At 45.0% G+C, this 20,315-nt stretch overlaps 5 protein-coding genes across 6 annotated transcripts; 2 read left to right on the top strand and 3 right to left on the bottom strand.

The window, feature by feature from the left end:
• Positions 1 to 34: 34 nt before the first annotated feature.
• On the bottom strand, positions 35 to 4,077 carry LOC108034118 (transmembrane 9 superfamily member 2). The gene is made up of 5 exons (XM_017108901.3): positions 3,705 to 4,077; positions 2,437 to 2,631; positions 1,397 to 2,379; positions 1,168 to 1,327; positions 35 to 1,108 (listed from the first exon to the last, which is right to left on the bottom strand). Exons 1-5 carry the CDS (start codon positions 3,840 to 3,842, stop codon positions 605 to 607), a joined length of 1,980 nt encoding a protein of 659 aa, XP_016964390.1. The 5' UTR covers positions 3,843 to 4,077; the 3' UTR covers positions 35 to 604.
• Positions 4,078 to 4,790: 713 nt separating this feature from the next.
• On the top strand, positions 4,791 to 9,733 carry LOC108033773 (importin subunit beta). 2 transcript variants are annotated; one of them, XM_017108371.3, is made up of 7 exons: positions 4,791 to 5,005; positions 5,165 to 5,349; positions 6,106 to 6,347; positions 6,406 to 7,434; positions 7,507 to 8,433; positions 8,492 to 8,963; positions 9,247 to 9,733. In XM_017108371.3, exons 2-6 carry the CDS (start codon positions 5,292 to 5,294, stop codon positions 8,888 to 8,890), a joined length of 2,655 nt encoding a protein of 884 aa, XP_016963860.1. In that variant the 5' UTR covers positions 4,791 to 5,005; positions 5,165 to 5,291; the 3' UTR covers positions 8,891 to 8,963; positions 9,247 to 9,733. The 2 variants fall into 2 exon arrangements, with proteins under 2 accessions (XP_016963860.1, XP_043949909.1); XM_044093974.2 differs by lacking the exon at positions 4,791 to 5,005 and adding an exon at positions 5,061 to 5,078.
• Positions 9,734 to 13,031: 3,298 nt separating this feature from the next.
• LOC108033774 (alpha-methylacyl-CoA racemase) lies at positions 13,032 to 14,350 on the bottom strand. The gene is made up of 2 exons (XM_017108372.3): positions 14,173 to 14,350; positions 13,032 to 14,084 (listed from the first exon to the last, which is right to left on the bottom strand). Exons 1-2 carry the CDS (start codon positions 14,278 to 14,280, stop codon positions 13,071 to 13,073), a joined length of 1,122 nt encoding a protein of 373 aa, XP_016963861.1. The 5' UTR covers positions 14,281 to 14,350; the 3' UTR covers positions 13,032 to 13,070.
• A 215-nt stretch (positions 14,351 to 14,565) lies between these two features.
• Positions 14,566 to 16,971, top strand: LOC108033989 (guanine nucleotide-binding protein-like 1). Its single transcript, XM_017108714.3, has 4 exons — positions 14,566 to 14,794; positions 14,891 to 15,219; positions 15,478 to 16,669; positions 16,728 to 16,971. The coding sequence occupies exons 1-4, from the start codon at positions 14,716 to 14,718 to the stop codon at positions 16,853 to 16,855; spliced, it is 1,728 nt and encodes a 575-aa protein (XP_016964203.1). The 5' UTR covers positions 14,566 to 14,715; the 3' UTR covers positions 16,856 to 16,971.
• LOC108033988 (ATP-dependent DNA/RNA helicase DHX36) lies at positions 16,876 to 20,158 on the bottom strand. The gene is made up of 6 exons (XM_017108712.3): positions 18,237 to 20,158; positions 17,789 to 18,181; positions 17,620 to 17,733; positions 17,293 to 17,565; positions 17,109 to 17,237; positions 16,876 to 17,052 (listed from the first exon to the last, which is right to left on the bottom strand). Exons 1-6 carry the CDS (start codon positions 20,066 to 20,068, stop codon positions 16,974 to 16,976), a joined length of 2,820 nt encoding a protein of 939 aa, XP_016964201.1. The 5' UTR covers positions 20,069 to 20,158; the 3' UTR covers positions 16,876 to 16,973.
• Between the last annotated feature and the right edge of the window lie 157 nt (positions 20,159 to 20,315).

Consider the following 20,315-nt stretch of genomic DNA (forward strand, 5'->3'; position numbering starts at 1 on the left):
GCCGATAGTAAAGAGTGTTCCACAGGGGGCGCCGTTTCATAATTTATAGTTTTGTTTATTCTTTAGTCGCAAGTTATGTTTAAATAGTTTAAACTAAAGTATTTAAAATATTACATGTGAATTCAATCATGCTCGAATTACGGCTAAGACGAGCCACTAATTACAGTTGTTAGGCTTTGATATTACAAGTAGAGAACGGGGTTTAAAGTACTTCGTTTTGGGGATCAGTACTTTTTGTGGAGCTTTTAATTTTTTTTTCTTTTTTTGGAATCGTTGCTAGAGCTGGGAAATGGACGATGCTAAACTTTACGCCTAAAGATTAACAGAACGGTCAACTATACAAAAGATGCTTCAAGTCGCTTTAACTCCAACTCGTCTGCTGCTTACTGCTTAAAGATTATTGCGCGCTTCGTTACTCCACGGTTCTTGCCTGATACAAATATATGTTATTGTACACATATCAATCGTAATTATAATAAACAGAAAACTGTCTGTGCCGGGCGCACAGCGCAGAAATCACACACACATTAGGCTTAAGTGTAAATTTGTGGCTACACATACAAAAATACATTCGCACGGGCTCCCTCTAATCGAATTTTGATGTTTAATCCACCTTGACCACACTGTAGATCTTGCGTATGAACCAGAAGCACGCGAAGAACCCAATGGAGCCGGTCAGCAGGAAAAACAGAAATACCATGATAGCCGTGTAGCCGAAATACAGGAAAGTCGAGGCACTGTCCTTAATCGAGAGCTTCGTCACAAAGTAATGGCAGCAGTAGATGAACAAGTAGACAGCAGTGAACCCGGACGTTAAGAATGAGCGCCACCACCAGTGATAGTCTTCTGCACACAAGTGGAAGTAGCACAACAGTATAGTTGTCTCCGAGCACGTAATGACCAGGATGACAAAGACCAGGAACAGAAAGCCGAACATGTAGTAAATCTGGCTGGACCACAGCGAACTCAGGATAAAGAAAAGCTGGATAAAAATGCAGCCAAAGGGCAGAACGCCGCCCATAACGATGCCAGGAATAGGTTGGGTGTAGATCGATTGGTCGGGAATTTGACGGGGAATCTGGTTGGTACGCACAGGGTGCTCCAGGGCCTAGAAGTAAACGCAACTTCATTAATTACTGTGTTTATGTTAGAGAAAAATATACTCACGCGCTTACGGAACCCAAAGTATGCACCAACAAAGGTCAGTGGCACTGAGACTCCAAACCACAAAGCAAGTAGGGCAATAAGCGTGCTGAATGGCACAGCTCCGGAGCTACTCTCACCCCAAAGCACCAGGTTCATTACGAAGAACAATGAAAAGACCACACTAAAAATAGATAAAATATTTATGAGAAAATGTATAGCTTTTTCTGGTAGTTTTAAATGGAAAACTTACCCAGGGCAAACGATCGAGGTAAGGATTACATTACTCTTCCACTTCAGGCCGCCGAAACTCTTGTAAATACGCGCAGATACATAACCAGCCGGTGTTCCCAACGAAACAAACAAGACCATGGAACAGGTCATCAAAGCTCCGCGGTTTGCAGGGGACAAGAAACCCAAGCAGGCAAAGGCCAAGGTGATCATGGACATCACAAGGACCTGCACACCAGAGCCCAGGAAAACGGATAACAGCATGCCCTTGCGCGGCGGCCTGAACACATCACCATGGACCAACTTCCAGCCAAACTCCTCTTGGGCATCCTCGCCGCTATCCATCTGGTTATAGCGGGCAATATCCTTGTGCAGAGTGCGCAGCATGATCATGGCGACCATGCCACTCAAGAAGAGAACAATTACCAATGAGTTGAGAATGGAAAACCATTGGATATTGGTGTGCGGCATGGATTCGAGAATGTAGTCCCATCGGGACGACCATTTGATGGCATCGTTCTTTACAAATTTCACGCTATACGTGTAAACGATGTTAAGCTGCTCTCCAGCCTTCAAGGAATTCTCACTGATAGCCAGCGGTTCGGTGCTCAAGCAGTTCGGTTTTTCGGGATCCGTGTGCTTGATCGATTTGGGTGTTACTTTTACAGAGATAATGCGACCGCTGTTGCCAAATTGAATTCCCCAGTCCTCCGATTGACCGCTGTGATACGTAATCTCAAGATCCACATGATTGAAGGGGTAGTAATGCATGGGCTGGTTGTAAATGGAGTTTATGGGACAGCCCTCGCCATCGCTGCGAACAAGACAACCCATGGGGAATCCGATTCCGCAGTACTGCTTTCCATTCTCCAAGGGATAACACCAGGTCACAGGCATGTTGTCCACAATCCAGTGGTGTTGGTAATTTAAGCTTATGCCCTTCTTGAGAACCATCATACGGCGGTTGCTTAGTGGGTCGTCCCCTTTGTATGTCTTCACACAGGTCTAAACAAAACCGAAAATATTAAAAATCAGTTACTTAGCAATAATTTTGAATCATACCCTTGCACATTGCTGATTCTCCAGAAACTGAATTTTATAGGGTCCTGGGCGAATTCGTTCGCCGAATACAACCTGTCCCAGATTCTCCACAGGAGAGTTCTGCTCCTCGCCCAAACAAAAGTCAAAATGATGGTACTCATAGGGTATTACCGACTCCTCGGTGTTTAAGCGGTTCACGTACAATAGGATTTCACTCTGAAAAAGATAATCAATAGTTAAATTAATCAATGCGAATATCAATTCTTGGAAAATGTAGGTTAATTATAATCTTATCGCGAATTTACTTTTTTTAAAAGTGTTACCGAATTCTTAAGAAACACTTGGATAATGTGTTAACATTACAATTTTCTTTTTCGCACGCGAACCTATGATAGGGTTCTATAAAGTGCATCTTATCTCGAGGTTTTTTGGTAGTTAAAAATAATTAAAGTGAAATACCTCGATTTATTTTTATCGGTGAGACTCAGTAAAGTAAACGATAAGGCTTATCTACGTCCTTAAATTAAAGTTTAATTAACAAATTCTATTGATTCTTTTTTTTATGTATGAGGATATAAGCCCAAAAATAATATACCTAACTTTTTACTAAATCACAAAGTATCTAAATATGTTGGACGAGTAAAACGAGAAACATAGTGTTGAAGCTGATTTTAAAGGCGATAAAAAATGTAATTATAAATTGTGATTCAATAGAGTGTATTTTCTTGCGTTATGTTATGTTATATTAAAGCCAAAAGGACTGTTGGATATCTTAAACCATTTAAACAATTCTTGGAAATATAATAAAATGTAGAGAGCATGTTTTACCGAATACAACAACCAAAAACTGATTGAGAATTGTTTTTCCCTATGTATGTATATGTACGAACATAATCAATTGTGCTTTATAGGCCTATCAAATATGACATTAATGTTTATTATGAGACAAAGAGGTTCGGTTGTGCGTCATAAGTTAAGATCGGACCAAGAATAACCTGCATTCCAATTTAACCAACTGAACCAACATTAGAATCCCAATTTTGCCTTAGGAAGCGTGTTGAGCGTAGCCAACGTCAGCAGAAGTTCAGATATGGACCCCACATATGGACCCGAAGTAGACGTATAGCTAGAAACAGGCCTTATCAGGGCTTCCGTTCCTGACCGCCATTAGGGGAACATATCACTATTACTATATCACTATTTCCACTGGCATTGCTAATTGTTGCGGGCGTACAGGCAAACACACCCACTATGCATGTACACACAGACATGGGCACAGGCGTACGTACCTTGCATGTGGAGGAGACATCGGTTTTCTTGCAGAAGTTAACCGGCGCCAGTCCGGGCAGATAGAACGCCTGTGTCGGGGTCGCCAGGTGCAAAAGGACGACGCCCAGGAGCGGCAGGAGTCCGGGAAGCAGGATCATCTTGAATTTGCGGCCAACGAAGGGCAGGAGTTGCAGCCCTCTCGACTTTGTTGGGTTGAATCTACAACGTGGCCGTGTCAGCGACGCACTCCCACTCTCTCCGGATCGGCGGACGTCGCACAAACCGTTCTAGTTGATTATTTATCGGAATATACCGAGTTTCTCGAGTGTTTTTACTACGTTTCCTCTTTTTTTGCCGAACGTCAGCACTGTAACAGGGTTGCCACCTAGTCCAGCTGAGCGGGCTGCCAACTTAGTTGTGGAAGGGAGGCAGCTCTGAACCAGGGCCGCGAAGTTGTTAAAAATTATTCTTAATTTTGTAAGTTTTAAGTAGAAGCTACAAATAATAAAATAGAGCTGCTAATTTGTAATCTTCTTTAGTACAAAAAAAATTAGATAAATTTGATTTCCCAAATTATTTATTTATTTATAAATGGAATCCCCAAATATTTAAATATTTATTAAAGGATACGTTTTTTATCATCTTTTCTTAGACAAGGACGTCAAAATATTCGAGTATGAAACTGTGATAAGATTGTGTTACGAATTTGTTAGATTAATTCTTGAAATTCAATAGTAACGTGCAGATTTGAAGGCAAGAGAAAACATTTAAAAATAAAAATTGTTTAGTTTAGCTTTTCTTTTTACATACGTCACATTACTAATCTTGTAAATGTTAATCTATTTCATACATAATTATTTTGCCAGTAGAGCTATCTTATCGGTTACAAACTTGTTCGATAAATCTTTAAATTCAAACCTAACGTACAGGTTTATAGGAAAGTAATCGAATTTTTTTTACATAACTTGTTTAGCTATTGCTTTTTCCACACCTAGGGGACATAACGCATTGTATTGTTTCTGTGAACACATTACTAACCTTGTAAATTTAATATTTTTATTAATTTGATAAATATTCCTTCAGTAGAGCCAACAGTTAACAATCGATAGCTGCAGGCAACCATCGCAGTCGATTTCTGGAGACATCGATTTTTGTTTCAGCTCTACTTCAAATCGCAGCCACAAGAAATATATTGCCCTTCCCCGAAAAGGAAATAAATAGGAATTGTGAGCTTGAACCACCTAGTAAATATACCCGAGTAAATCGCCGTTTGGAGTCCAGCGCTTTTTTACCGATCCAGCGAAAGCAACAACAAGCAAGCGTGAGTAGAATGCGGAGTTGCCTTGTAGGTGCGCGTGAGAGTGTGCCAAAAATCAATTCTTGTGACGTCCAAGGTGTTGCAACCTGTCGAAAGAAAATCTCTGATTTCGGTGGAGTGGAGGTGCCCTAACCAGAATTCCTTTGTTCTAACCCTTTTCAGCCGGCGGACTAGTGTTGTCTAGTAATTACGCAAAAATTCCATTGCCCACACACGCACACAGACGCACGAGCTGCGGAAAGAAACGGAAAGTGAAGTGAACTACGTAGAGAGGCAAAAAGAGCGCAAAATGACTTCCGATATCGCCATGCAACTGATTGCCATTTTGGAGAAGACGGTCTCGCCAGGTGAGCTCTACCCATGAGTGGATCTGTAATGTGTAGTACTCCCCCCAGGGCCTCTGGGTCTCGGTTTTCGCGGGAGGGACGCGCGTTGTATGTTGCGCAGGGTTGCAATAGGCGCTCGCATATGTTTGGTTGCTAGGGGCCTTCGCACACATGTGCATCCCCACACACTCGCACTCCCCGCGGCAGCGTGTCGATGTGTATGCGCCATGAGTGCGCTCCTACAATTAAGGACTTGTGAGCCGCTGCCCAGACATAACCTCAAAAACGCTAGGGATCAATGAGGCGTCGTCTCGGAGTCATCATCGTGTGTTTGGCCACCAGTTCTTCCGGTCGGCGATAAAGTTGGTCTGCGAACTTCGGGCCCAACTCAAGATAACACACTTCGACGCCGGAAAACAAAGAAACCTATTCTTAATTATTCTGCTTTTAAAAAGTAACCGCCTTTTTATGAAAGCTACTTAAAGTGCTTTAATGTTGAATCATGTAGTACTTAATACTTAATATATTTTGAGTACTGGTTGGTTTTTCTTCCATTTTAATATCAACTAATATAACTATAACATACTATTATCCTGTCCACGCTCGATCCATTTGCCCGAATTAAACCCATCTTAATTTTTAAAAATTAATTCCCTCTTCATAATATAAACATAAAATCTATTATGGTACATACAAATAATCAAAACTGATGGATTTGGTAAATGGGTCCCATTATTTGTAAAACATATAATACAATATATTATTACACACTTTCAGACAAAAATGAACTGCTATCGGCGAAGAACTTCCTTGAGCAGGCGGCGGCCAGCAATCTGCCCGAATTTCTCAAGGCGCTGTCAGAGATCCTGGTGAACACGACAAACAGCGCGGTGGCACGAATGGCAGCCGGTCTCCAGCTGAAGAACCACCTGACCAGCAAGGATGAGAAGATCAGCCAACAGTACCAGGAGCGCTGGCACCAGTTTCCCAGCGAGATCCGTGAGCTTATCAAGAATAACGTCAGTTACATTGTCCCTATTCAAGCTCAATAAGCTATTAACCATGATAACCTTGCAGATCCTGGCAGCCTTGGGTACTGAGAACACGCGACCCTCTTGCGCCGCCCAGTGCGTGGCCTATGTGGCCGTCATCGAGCTGCCAATGAACCGCTGGGCAATGCTCATCCAGACCCTGGTAAACAAGGTGGTCAGCGAAGGATCCAGCGAAATGCATCGCGAGGCGGCGCTGGAGGCAATTGGCTACATCTGCCAGGACATTCGCTTCGGCGTTCTAGAGAACCAGTCCAACGATGTGCTCACCGCTATAATCCACGGCATGAGGAAGGTCGAGCCGAGCAATCACGTCCGCTTGGCAGCCACCACGGCACTTCACAACTCGCTTGAGTTTACCAAGTCGAACTTTGAGAAGGACATGGAGCGCAACTTCATCATGGAAGTGGTGTGCGAGGCCACTCAGTGCCAGGACACGCAGATCTGTGTAGCCGCTCTTCAGTGTCTGGTGAAGGTTATGACCCTTTACTACCAGTTCATGGAGCCCTACATGGCACAGGCCCTCTTCCCGATCACTTTGGCCGCCATGAAGGCGGAAAACGACGCTGTGGCTCTGCAGGGTATAGAGTTCTGGTCAAACGTCTGCGACGAGGAGATCGATCTGGCAATCGAGAGTCAGGAGGCCACCGATCAAGGCAGGGCCCCGCAGCGGGTATCCAAGCACTACGCCCGTGGTGCTCTGCAGTTCCTGACGCCCGTGCTCGTCGAGAAGCTGACCAAGCAGGACGAGTGCGATGACGAGGACACCTGGAGCCCGGCGAAGGCCTCCTCCGTCTGCCTTATGGTGCTGGCCACCTGTTGCGAGGATGAGATCGTGCCACATGTCCTACCCTTCATCAAGGAGAACATCGAGTCTCCCAACTGGCGATTCCGCGATGCTGCGGTAATGACCTTTGGCTCAGTGCTGAACGGATTGGAGACCAACACCCTGAAGCCGCTCGTGGAGCAGGCCATGCCCACGCTGATCAGGCTGATGTACGACTCTAGTGTTATTGTGCGCGACACCACCGCCTGGACTTTCGGGCGAATTTGCGATGTGAGTAGGCAGAATATGGCCATAGTCTCTGCAGCGTAATATAAATTTTGTTCTCTTGTTTTTCTCCTGTAGATCATTCCCGAGGCTGCCATCAACAAGACCTACCTCCAGACTTTGCTGGAGTGCTTCGTGAAGAGCTTGAAGTCGGAGCCAAGGGTGGCTGCCAATGTGTGCTGGGCTTTCATCGGACTTTCAGATGCCGCCTACGAGGCAGCTGTCACCACCGAGGGCGAGACCCCGGAGACCTATGCCCTGTCGCCGTACTTTGAGTACATCATCACCCAGTTGCTGGAGACAACCGATCGATCGGATGGGGCTCAGGCCAATTTGCGCGGAGCTGCCTATGAAGCACTCATGGATATGATCAAGAACTCGCCTCTGGATTGCTATTTGGTTGTGCAGCGCACCACCCTGGTGATTCTGGAGCGTTTGAACCAGGTGATGCAGATGGAAACACAGATCAACAACCACAGCGATCGCCATCAGTTCAACGATCTTCAATCTCTCTTGTGCGCCACTTTGCAAAGTGTTTTGAGAAAGGTCCATGAGCAGGATGCTCCTCAAATTTCTGATGCCATCATGACAGCCCTGCTGACAATGTTTAACTCGAGCGCTGGAAAGTCGGGCGGTGTGCAGGAGGATGCCTTCCTAGCCGTTTCCACACTGGTGGAACTTCTGGGAGTGCAGTTCGCCAAGTACATGCCCGCCTTTAAGGACTTCCTCGTTATGGGTCTGAAAAATCACCAGGAGTACCAGGTTTGCTGCGCTTCGGTCGGACTCACCGGCGACATTTTCCGCGCTCTCAAGGACCTGATGGTGCCCTACTCCGACGAGATAATGTCCGTATTGATGAACAACCTAGCTGAACCGAGTCTGCATCGCAGCGTCAAGCCCCAGATCCTGTCCGCCTTCGGGGACATAGCTTTGAGCATTGGCAACAACTTCCTAAAATATCTGAACGTGGTCCTAGATATGTTACGAGCTGCGTCCAATCTTCAGGTACGTGTAATCGTTTCTATTACATCTGAATGTTTAAAACCTTTACTTCTTTCTTCAGACGGACGCCAACAACTTCGATATGAACGAATACATCAACGAGCTGCGTGAGAGTGTCCTCGAGGCCTACACTGGCATCATCCAGGGTCTCAAGGGCCTGGACCAGACGGCTCACCCTGACGTGATGCACATGGAGCCCCACCTGATTCACATAATTTCCTTCATCAAGCGCATAGCCCAGGAGGGTGACGTGTCCGACTCGATGATGGCCAGTGCCGCTGGTTTCATCGGCGATCTGTGCACCTCTTTCGGACCTCGTCTGTACCCGCTGCTGGACGATGCGATCATTACCCACTTCCTTGCCGAGGGCAAGCGCTCCAAGGGGCAGCGCACCAAGATGCTGTGCACTTGGGCCGTCAAGGAGATCAAGAAGATCAATAGCCAGGTCATCGCGCAGTAGATCGCCTGCTAAAGGTTAATGTTTCCCTGCTTCCCACCAGACCCTCAAGATTGTATGTAATGCAGCCAAACTGGTAAGTACATATAATTCCCGTTTCATACTTAATCAGCGAATGAATGGTTAATTTGGATGAGTCGATTTTTATATATTGCTATTTTTGATTCTTCTTTGTAAAGGAAAAGTATAATACTTCCCTAAAACTGATTAAAGTGGGAATATTAACACTTGAAAAGAAAATAAGGCTAACTACAACTATAGGATTAACTTGTTTTAAAAAAAATCGACTCATCCTTCCTAATGATTGTTTCGTACATGTGTTTTGATTTTCATTTTCACACATTTCTCTATTTTTGCAGTCATGTCCGAATTCTCTGATACAAGATTCTATCTGCTAAGTTTGTTTGTCCGATATATTGTTGCTGTGCAACTAAACTAGTAAATGCTAAGACAAATTGTTTATAAAACCCCACTAGCTTTAAGCTCAAAACCGAACCTCTGTTTCGACCTAATATTTTATTTAAGACCTGTTAATCATCGTGTGAGTTTATTACCCCCTATCCATTGTCCTCGCTCGGTAATGCAAACCCCAAAAACTGGCTGTCCATTGACTAATACACAAAAATGAGAATTATCGCTGCTTGTAATTATGACTTCTATAAGAAAACGGCTTTAAGGGCAGCCTCTTTTTTTGGGATTGCTCCAGAGTCCGGCGATTTAGTAGCCCGATTTTAAGCTTAACCCAAAGGCTAACAAAGCTGTTATACAAAATTATGTAAAATTTAAATTTAATTGTAAAAATCGGTAGTACATTATTGCGTTAACAAGTAAAAAACATTAAATGCATTGCACCCCTTTGGAAACATTGACTAGTAGCGGCTGTAAGAACCACATTTTAGACCATAAGAATTAATGTATCTATCCTACTACACCCTCACTAGCCCAACAAAAAATATATAAAATAAGAATGAATGTCTTGAGTGTGAACCGAATGTGATGGACTGAAACATATGGCTGAGAGCGAGTATGTATTAATGTATTATCTGATAAATAAAAGTTTTGCGTGCCTGTTGTCCGACAATTTTACCCCCTATGCCAATAGTTATGCTGTGATGAATGCTTGTGAGAAACTCTGTAAGTGGTATTTTGTGATTGCGAAAACCCCACGAAAATGTATGAAATTGGATGCAGATTTCCTTTTTCTTTGGCGCGCGTGTGTATCGGCGTGTTGTGTGATATTATGAATTAAGCGTAAGAACTTTTCTAGTGAAACGAAACGAATGATTTTAGATGTAAGCAAAACAGCAAATCAAAAAGATTTTAAACGGATTTGAATTTAAATTTACAAGCAAACGAAACGAAACTAAATGTAAACACTCAAAGACGACTGAAAAACCAACCTAGCAACTAAAAAACGAATTACGAAATGACTAAGGGACGTACAAAGGCGCAGGCGTGGATGTTTCAAGGAACAGCTTCAACAAAAACGTGCACTAGACAAAGAACACCAATACAAAATCCCAAACAAATGCAATACTTTAAACCAGCCACGCCGAAGCCCACAAAAGCACGAAATTATGAAATTATTTTAATTGTTATGTATACTATTTAGTGTGCTCTCATTAATTCCAACCAATGACGCTTTATTTTGCCTCTCTTTTTAAATTATTTATTAATGAAAACGGGGAAAATAGCAACGAGAAACATACAAAAAACCGGAAATCAACAACCAAGCAACTACCTGCAGCACACAAAACACATGTATAAATAATATATATATTAGGTGAACGCAAGATACTAAAACTAAATACGCAACGGACCAGGGTATACAAAAAATAACAAAAGAACCTCAGGGGTGCTCGAAATATCTTTAGTAGTTTTAAAATTCGCCAAAGTGTATTCAGCAGTATATTTTCTAAACATTTCAAATCGCTAAACATTTTTTTGGCACCCCTGAAATCATAATTTACATAGAAATGTAGAACGCGCATAAAGACACTTACATGACAGCTTGATAGGACAAAACAACGACCATACTTCATTTAGTTATTTATCATATACAAACCATACAAAAAACAAAACCAGAAACTACCTTACGAAAAAGACGCGACTGTGAACGATGAAGAGAAAATAGAGGATACAAATGATGCCGAAACTAACCGTTTAAAATCTTTTCCCAACTTTTAAGTACACTAGGAGCAAGTGAAACCCGGAATGAAGTGAACTATTGTGAACTACTGTAGATATAAGCGCACATATAATACGAATACTGTACACAGAATTCCAAATTGTAAACCAGAAAAAGAATTTGTTTGACTAAGCTTGAATACCGAACGTTTTTGAACTTTTTTCAATGAATTCTCCCGCTCGAGAAGTTGCCATTTCAAAAGTGAAAACCTTTCATTGGTAATATTTGCCTCGTTTTGCAATAAAATATCGCACAGCCGTCCATGAGAAAGAAGAAATTATCTAAAGAGAAATTATCGATTGTTTTACCCGATTTGAACATATCAAAAATTTGAATTTTGAAATGGCAACTTGCGGGCAGCACTCAAAGGAAACATGGAAAACGACAAAACTAAAAAAACACTAATATTAGCTATGAATGATCGAATGCGGATGATAAAGATGAATGAATCTGAATTCTTGGAAGATCGAAAGCTGAGCAACGCCTAGAGGAACATGAACGTTTATGGCTGTGGTATTCAAAATGTAAGTGAGCCTAGAATTTTGTATTCACTCTACCAATATAATTAGCTTATCTAGAAGAATCAAACAACAACTTGTAATAGTTGCTAATAATCACATTTCCAACCTTTTTTCACAGGTGTGTTGATTGAGTATGATGCTTGGTGCTGATTATTATGGTGATGACACTGGTGCGTTGAATGAAGATGATGAATTATGTGATGATTGACAATGGTTGTTTATGAGAGTGACTGATGATGGGCAGGAGTATCTCTAGAAGAAATCACCAAGAAACTAACACAAGTCACTCAAATCATTTAGCACAAATTTCTACCTTTTATACATACTTACATTTCCCACTTTTATAAACAGTAGGAGTGCGTGAGAACTGTGACTGAGCAAATTCGTATGTAACCATTCCAAAAAACGAAACTAATATAACAAAAAATCACTAAAATTGAGGGACTATTGAGTTTGTTACGCCTAGCTGTTAAGGAATGATTTCATGTCACTAGAGTAAGCCAGTGTAATGGCAAACGGTTCAAGGGCAAGCTCCAATAAAATGCATGGTGGACCCACTTTTTGGACACTCCACCGTGCGAGCTAAAGGGTTTTCAACGGGCTTGCCTTTTGACCCTTGCCCTGCGTGCGAATGGTCGTCGTCTGATCTAAGCTACAAAATAAATGAATAAAACGCAACTATAACTAAGCCTGTGATTCGATCATCTGTATGGAGTGTGCTGTATGAGAGCCCTGTGTGGATATATATGATATCCGTAGTGTAAGAAAAAGCACCCCGCGCAGCAGAGAAATGGTATTTTTTTGTAAGCATTTAAAGGATTACAAACGAATGCACAATTGCAAGTGTGGAGTAAAACAAATTGAAAACGTAACATATGGTACTGATTTTATACTGAGAACTGAGACTTACTATATATACATACATACAACAACACAACCTACCACTTACTTAAGGACTCACGAGGATTACTTTACGCGGGACTAAACACAACGTACACTAGAACAATACTACACACGAAACGCCAACTAGTGAAATTTACACCCACATTACGAGCCACGCATTACACCAACGTACATACATATGAGCATTATAATGGACTATCCTAAATATACACTGACAATTGACGCTGACGCGCGGTGCTTTAGCCGAATTAACTCTAGTATATGTGCTACTTGGTATGCTAGTTAGTCCTAGTTTAGTCAGTAAGTAGGGATGCGCGAGAGAACATTTGACCCACGATTGCGATAGGAGAGAATCAATTATGTTACGTTGTATAGTATGCTGTATTATCAATTACTAAAACGAAAACCCTCTGAATATCAAAGTGCGGCCTAACTGTCCGGAAACAAATTGTATGACTGATAGTTTGTACGTGAAATTATAGCAAATGTAAAATGTGTCTGTGTGCAAGAGCGAGAATAAAAGTATTTTGAATGCAAGAGCAACAAAATAAATGTGTTTTATTTGGGATGGCTACAGTTTGGCCTTCTCCGGGAGTGTAAGTACTCCCGAATCCAGCAGGTCCTTCAGTTCATGGGGTTTAAGGTCCAACTCATCGACCAGATCCAGCTGTGAACCATCAGAAGTCTTGGGCAACTTGCCAGGAGTTCTACTTAGCAGGGGAGCTGGACGTGGCGCGGGCATATCCTGAATCACCTCGAACGAGGTCCTTTCCCTATTGTGATCGTGTTTGTGAACCTCCCGGTAATCCAGCACTGGGTAGACACAAGCGTCTACATCCTCGAATATTTGTGACCATTCCGCTTGGGTTTTGGATAGGAAGGCTTCCGATAGTAGTTTCCTTCCCCGTTCCTGGTGCTCGTCGCCGAACTGAGCGAGGTCTTCGGGTAGGTCCAAGCGCTGTTTAAGCAGTTCAAAGAACTGCGGCTCCAAGGCGCCCACCGACATGTAGAGACCGTCTTTGGTTTCATACGTATCGTAAAAGTATGAGCCCCCGTCGATGAGGTTCTCACCCCGCTCCCGACCCCAAATGCCAAGATTCCGGGACATAAATAGCCAACTGGCCACATAGGCAGCTCCCTCCACCATGGAAGCATCCACCACTTGGCCTCTACCGGAGTTGTGGCGCTCCAAGAGGGCAAGACAAATACCCAGGGCGCACACCACGCTGCCACCGGCGAAATCGGCCAGGAGATTAATGGGTGCAGTGACCTTCTCTTGCCGCCTGCCCAGCATGGAGAGCACTCCCGACATTGCCGCATAGTTTATGTCGTGACCAGCCCGTGGAGCCAATCTTCCGTGCTGGCCAAAGCCCGTGAGACGGGCGTAAATCAGTCTGGGATTCGCTTTACACAGCTCGGTGGGACCCAAGTTGAGTTTCTCCATAACTCCCGGTCGAAAGGGTTCGATGAGCACATCGCACTTGTTGGCCAACTGGCGCACCAACCGCTGGCCCTTTGGATTCTTCAGATCCAGGCATATGGTGCGTTTTCCATGCTGCAGTACGTCCAGTGGGTTTTCGAGGACCTGTATGAAATATTAAACCAAGATTTTCAAGATCTGTATATGTATGTACAATGTACATTGTAAATAAGTAACGACCGGTTTTGTTTACCTTGTCTATGCGAGTGACAGTGGCTCCGAAATCGGTTAGGATCTTGCCACATAATGGTCCTGGAGCTAGGCCCACGAATTCCAACACCTTTATGCCTTTCAGCGGCATTCTTCGAGGTGTTTTTAGCCGAAAAGTAATAACAAAAGTAGTTGCACTTTGATCGCCATTGCAATGGGGCTGCCAACTTGTCGGGGCTTTTGTTATTTACTCGTGACACGAAGGAAAAATAATTTTGTTATTATATATACTTAACAAAAGTCAGAAAATAAAATATCTATATCATACCGTTTCGATTGCTTTAAAAAGGTCTTACTTTTATTAAATATTCTCGAAATCCAAGAAACAAATTCAAATTGTAGAGTAGTCTTTTTCAGACTTGGCAACCCTTTTCCGGCATTTCGGTGGTGCCAACTCGCCCGAAACTTTTAATTCGCAAAAGGGAAAAGCCGCAACAACATTCAATCCCAATTACAGCTTAGAACTAACAAGTGCCAGACAAATCCAAATTGACCGGAAGTGGGACCAGGACTTGACCCGCAAACAATGCCACAGCAACGGCGCAAGGTGGCCTTCAGCGGCAAGAAGAAGAAGGACCAGATGCTGCAGAAGCGCAACACAAAAGGTGAGACGAGCGCAATGTGATTTGCCCACCTGTGAAAAGGGGGCGGAATGAAGGAGAAGCCGAGGAGCCCATGTATGACTAACGCTCTTGCGCCAGGTCCGCCGAAGTACCTGAGGAGCACCCAGGAATCGTACGAGGACAGCGATGTGCCCGAAACGACGAGGAAACTCATGGAACAGCCATTTGCCCGGGGCGGAAACCGGAACAAGAACGTGAATCGCTATAATCTGCAGTTCTACCAGGAGGGCAAGAAGGAGCTCGAGCAGATGAAGCAGGAGGGCTTCAAGCCATTCGAAGTGCTGAGTCTCAAGCAGCGGGAGGTGGACGATCGCTACTTCGCCGGCTGCGACTTTCCGGTTCGACCACCTTGGACGCTGGCGAACTCCAAGGAGCAGCTGGATCGCAGCGAGAATCGCTACTTTAAGGTAGGTCTGGTCTATGAGAAAAAAGAAGTTATACAATTCCACAGAGATTTGTCTATTTACTCTATTGTAAACATGAGACCTTTACAGAGACTCGCAAGATATCCTGTAAGTCCCTCTTAACTTTAGGGATTTAAAAGGTGCCTTATATATTACTTTTAATTCATGTTGAAATTATATGGAATAGACTCTTACCTTATCCCTTTAATCTTAAACTTATATGCTAAATATGCATTTTATAACCAATCCCTCTTACTGCAGGAATACGTGGACGAGCTGCAGAAGAAACAGCGTGCTGGCGACTCGAAGGAGCTCTCCCTGTTCGAGCTGAACCTGGAAACCTGGCGTCAGCTTTGGCGTGTCCTGGAGTTCTCGGACATCCTGCTCATTATAGTCGATGTCCGCTACGCCACGCTAATGTTTCCGCCCTCACTCTACGACTACATCATCAATACGCTCAAGAAACACGCTATTGTGGTGTTCAACAAGGTGGATCTGGTGGAGCCGCATGTGGTAGTGGCCTGGAGGCAGTACTTCCGAGACCGTTACCCCCAGCTACCAGTGGTCCTCTTCGCCTCCTTCCTACCGCGATCCCGCAAAGGAAGTCAGCGTGGTCCACAGGCGCATCGCAGGAGCATGGAGGGTGTGTACAACATTTACAAAGAGTGCCAGCGCTATGTCCAAGGTGAGGTGGATCTGACGGCCTGGGAGCAGAAGATTCGCGAGGATATGCGCAGTGATCAGCTGGACATCCTGGATGAACTCACAACGGCCGTCGAGGGAGAACTCAAGATCAGCAGCAGCATTGACACCACGCCGCACGAGCATGTAAAGTATCACAATGGCGTCCTAACCATTGGCTGCATTGGTTTCCCCAATGTGGGAAAGTCCTCGCTGATAAACGCTTTGAAAGGGCGCAAAGTGGTCAGCGTGAGTCGCACGCCCGGTCACACGAAGCACTTTCAGACCATTTTCCTCACGCCACTCGTTCGCCTGTGCGATTGCCCCGGTCTAGTCTTTCCGTCGAGTACTCCCAAAAGCCTCCAAGTGCTGCTCGGCAGTTTCCCCATCTCCCAGCTGTCTGTTCCCTACCGCTCCCTGAAGATTCTAGGCGAAAATTTGAATTTGCCGCAGCTCTTGAGGCTCCACCTGCCCGAGGACTATGATGAGTGGTCTGCGGTGGCCATTTCCGATGCCTGGGCCTACAAGAGAGGATTCCTCACCGCCAAGGCGGCTAGGCCGGATCGCTATCGGGCCGCGAATCACATTCTTCGCCTGGCCTTGGCCGGTCAACAGCTGCTGGTACTGCAGTTCTATCCGCCGGGCTTCGAGGAACGACGGGATCAGTGGCTGCAGCATCCCGATCTGGCTGAGGTGAAGAAGTACCAGCAAGTGGAATTAGATGAACCGGAGAGTGAGACCAACGGCGACACTTCATCCGTCTGCTCGGATAGTGAGTCACTTGTATCAGAAATTACAAATTCATACCTAAAAACAAACCCACGTTACAGCTGCCGACAGCGAGGACGAAGACGAGGACAGCTCCAATGACGAGACAAATGCCGATGAAGACGAGTGCGCCATCGAGGAGGACGCGCCCAGGTCCCGCAACGTGTTTGCTCTACTGGAGGATGACTAAAAGGAGCATTTACCAAGAAATATTGTTATTGCATCACTAGTTTGCACTTATAATTTATTTTTAACGTATACAATGTTTTGCTAAACAATAAATTAAAACAACAAGCTAATGAGGCAGGTTAGATGTCATCAATTTCGTCGGAGGAAATGTAGTCCTCGCCCAATCTTTCGTCTAACGACAGTAGCAATTCAATAGCTCTGTTGAGTGAGCAAAAACAAACATTATTAGGAAATCATTTTGAAATTTAACTTACTTTATCAACTGCTTTTCATATCCATTATCCTCAATAGGCGCCGGATACAAGGCCTTTTTAAGCAGCAACTTTTCCAGATTACTACGCAGTTCTAGAACTACGTCGGCAGTTTCTTGATTGCATTTAAAGCTAGGTAAAATAATTACTTTTAATTGTAGTTTAACGAAATATTTTCCTTACTCACTAATAAGTCTTGGCCACGCATAAATACGGCGTGTTCTGGGTTACTCCTGCCTCCACGCCATCACCGAAAATGATCAGCGCCATGGGGAAAACCATTGTGGAGTCCAGCAGAAAAAGATCGGTGGATTTTTGTCGCTGGAAATAGACAAAGTATGCCGAATCGAAGCCGCTTTCGCCACTATTCACCGAAGAGGGATGGAAGTTCACACGACGTCCATCGTCCGTTGCCATGGTATGGATGGCACGCACTCGATTCTTTATCTGTCGTGATTTCCTGAAGATAAATACTTGAAACTTCTTGTTTTTCTTGAAATTAAATAATTGCTACCGCAGGTGCGCCATGTTGGGATAAAGACCCGCTCCAATAATGGCCCTCAGCAAGGGAATCTTTTCTGAATTCATGTTGGATGCAGGGTCCTTGCAGTTGGAGGATGTAAGAAATCTGTAACATAGCGAGTAATGACCATTAGGTTTAGTTAATTGCTTGACTATCTCACTTGTAGTTGTATAAAAGTTCGCTGAACTGATTCTTCATCCTCTCCAGCTGCTGCAGTGTCATGGAGCTGAGGAAATTCTTATAGCAGAAGTCGCGTTCCGCATGCGCATAGCGACTTTCCCGGTATGCATTGATGGTGTTGTGCACCAAAAGGTGATCACTACGCATATTGCGTGCCATCCTCCGCTTGATCTCGTCCACTCGACTCTCTTGTCCCAAAGGCGAGTAAAAGGGCGACTTGAAAGACAAAGCAGCCGCCGCCGAAGTAATAGGATCCAAGCAACAAAAGAGAGCCGACATCAGTATCATTTTGCCCATTTGCGGATCGATGGGCAGCTTGGCCAAGTGCATGCCCAGCGGCGTGAGGGTGCCCGTCTTGTCCAGGGCCTCAATACTGATTGAAAAGAAAATTTTATTTTTGAAATGAAAATGAAATCCATTTAACTCACCGCATCAGCAGGTCCACTCCAAGTTTAATGGCCTCGGGATTGGGGGCATTTATCAGGGTTTGCAAGAACCGATACGGATCATCGATGTGCAGCAGCTTGAGGCTTAAAATTATAGATTCCAGCTTGGAGCGAAGTATCTCCGGCGTTGGAATATCGGCCATTAGGTCCTCCCTGGCACGGGTGAATAGATTATAGCATATTCCTGGCCGCACTCTGCCCGCTCTGCCCTTCCGCTGCTGCGTATTTGCCTTGGTCACCCACACTTCCTCCAGCGTCTGTATGTTCGTTTCGATGTCATAGTTGGTGGCCTTTGTGCGGCCAGAGTTGATCACATAAACCACATCGTCAATGGTCACCGAGGTCTCGGCAATTATCGTGGAGATGATGACCTTTCGTTTACCCGCTGGCGGACGCCTAAACACCGCCTGCTGCTCTGCTGATTGCATTAGGGAATGTAAAGGAAACACTGCTATGTGGTCCCTCCATCTTTGGCCCTTTGGGGATTTCGGTTTGTCCAGGAGAGTGTATAGTTGCGAGATTTTATCGTAGCCCGGTAGGAAGACCAAAATGGCACCCTCCGGTTCGCTTTCGCAAATGTAGTAAACGAGATCGGCTATAAAATCAATATCCTCGCAGCCCTCTGACTCCGGCAGACGCAACTTCTCCAGCACACGGCTGTCGTACGAGTTTCGGATGCGCCGCAGATAGGGTTCTATCATAGCCTCGTGCTTCATCCGCTTCTCAGGGCGATCTCGCTTGGGGCGACGATCGCGGGACTTTTGAAACTCGTAGTTCGTTTTGGCCAGGACATCCTCCAGATAGAGCATTTGGACGGGAAACATTACGCCTTCGATGCGGAACATGGGACAGTTGTTGAAATAGTCGCAGAAATCCTGCTCCCGCACAGTGGCGCTCATAAGGATTACTTTCAGATCCGGTCTATGGGGCAGGATAACCTTAAGGAGACCCATTAAGAGATCGGTTTCCACGCTGCGTTCGTGGATTTCATCCAAGATCAAGACACTCAGATTGTGCATCAATGGATCGGATTGTAGCTGCTGCAGTAGAACTCCCGTGGTGCAGTATGTTATGGAAGCCCGTTCTCGGGGCTTCCTGCTCTCCAGGCGGATCTGGTAGCCCACCGAGTTGCCCAGACTTTCGCAACGCTCATAGCTAACCCACTCGGCAATGGTTATGGCCGAAATCCTTCGTGGCTGAGTGCAAACAATGCGGCACGACGAGGCACAGCCCCGGGAAATGGCATCGTCCAGGAGGATTTGAGGTACCTGCGTGGTCTTGCCACAACCAGTGCTGCCCACGATCAGGATTACTTGGTTTTCCCGCACAGCCTCGACGATTTTCTCAGCATATTTCATGGTGGGTAGCTTTCGACGCGCAGCCAGACGTTTCTTGGCATTCTCATCCAGCTGGCGCTGCTCCAGGTCCAGCTGCAGCTTCTCGTCCAGCTTGGCATTGGTGTACTCCAAGCCCTCGTTCTTCTCCTTGGTCTCCGCCACAAATTCCTCGAAGTTGACGCTCAAAAGATGCCGGAACTGCCGCTTGAACTGGGCATCCACATCGCGGGTTTCCTTGGCCGGTGCTCGGCTGTAGTCCTGCATGAACTCCTTGACGCGCGTGAGGACGCCACTGGGAACGCTGACATTGCAGCCCAAACGGATTTCCGGCTCCTTTGGGCGTCCGTCCTCGCCGCTGTCCTTCTTTCGCTGCCGGGCGAGATTGCGGTAGTAAAGACCGATGTCCTTGCCCCTCAGTCCCGGAGGCCGGTTACCCTTGCGCGCGTAAGAGCCGGAGGAGTCCCTGTCACGTTGCATCCTACTTAATTTCGGCACGCATTCGCAGATTTACCAATCCCAGCCAGAAATCAACAACTTCACCCACCTGATATCGATTTGCGATAGGTAGTCGGCTTCTCAAACATCGAGGTTTGTCCATCCCTATTGCCAGTATTAGAAATCAGCTGGTTAGGCAAGGACTGCCAACCCATTTAAAATGAATGCCAGTTAAGACTGGCATCACCTAAGGGTGAGGATATTCGTCAAATGATTATTTTAATTAATT

This window comes from Drosophila biarmipes, chromosome 2L, assembly GCF_025231255.1.
Source record: "Drosophila biarmipes strain raj3 chromosome 2L, RU_DBia_V1.1, whole genome shotgun sequence".
Taxonomy (NCBI): domain Eukaryota; kingdom Metazoa; phylum Arthropoda; class Insecta; order Diptera; family Drosophilidae; genus Drosophila; species Drosophila biarmipes.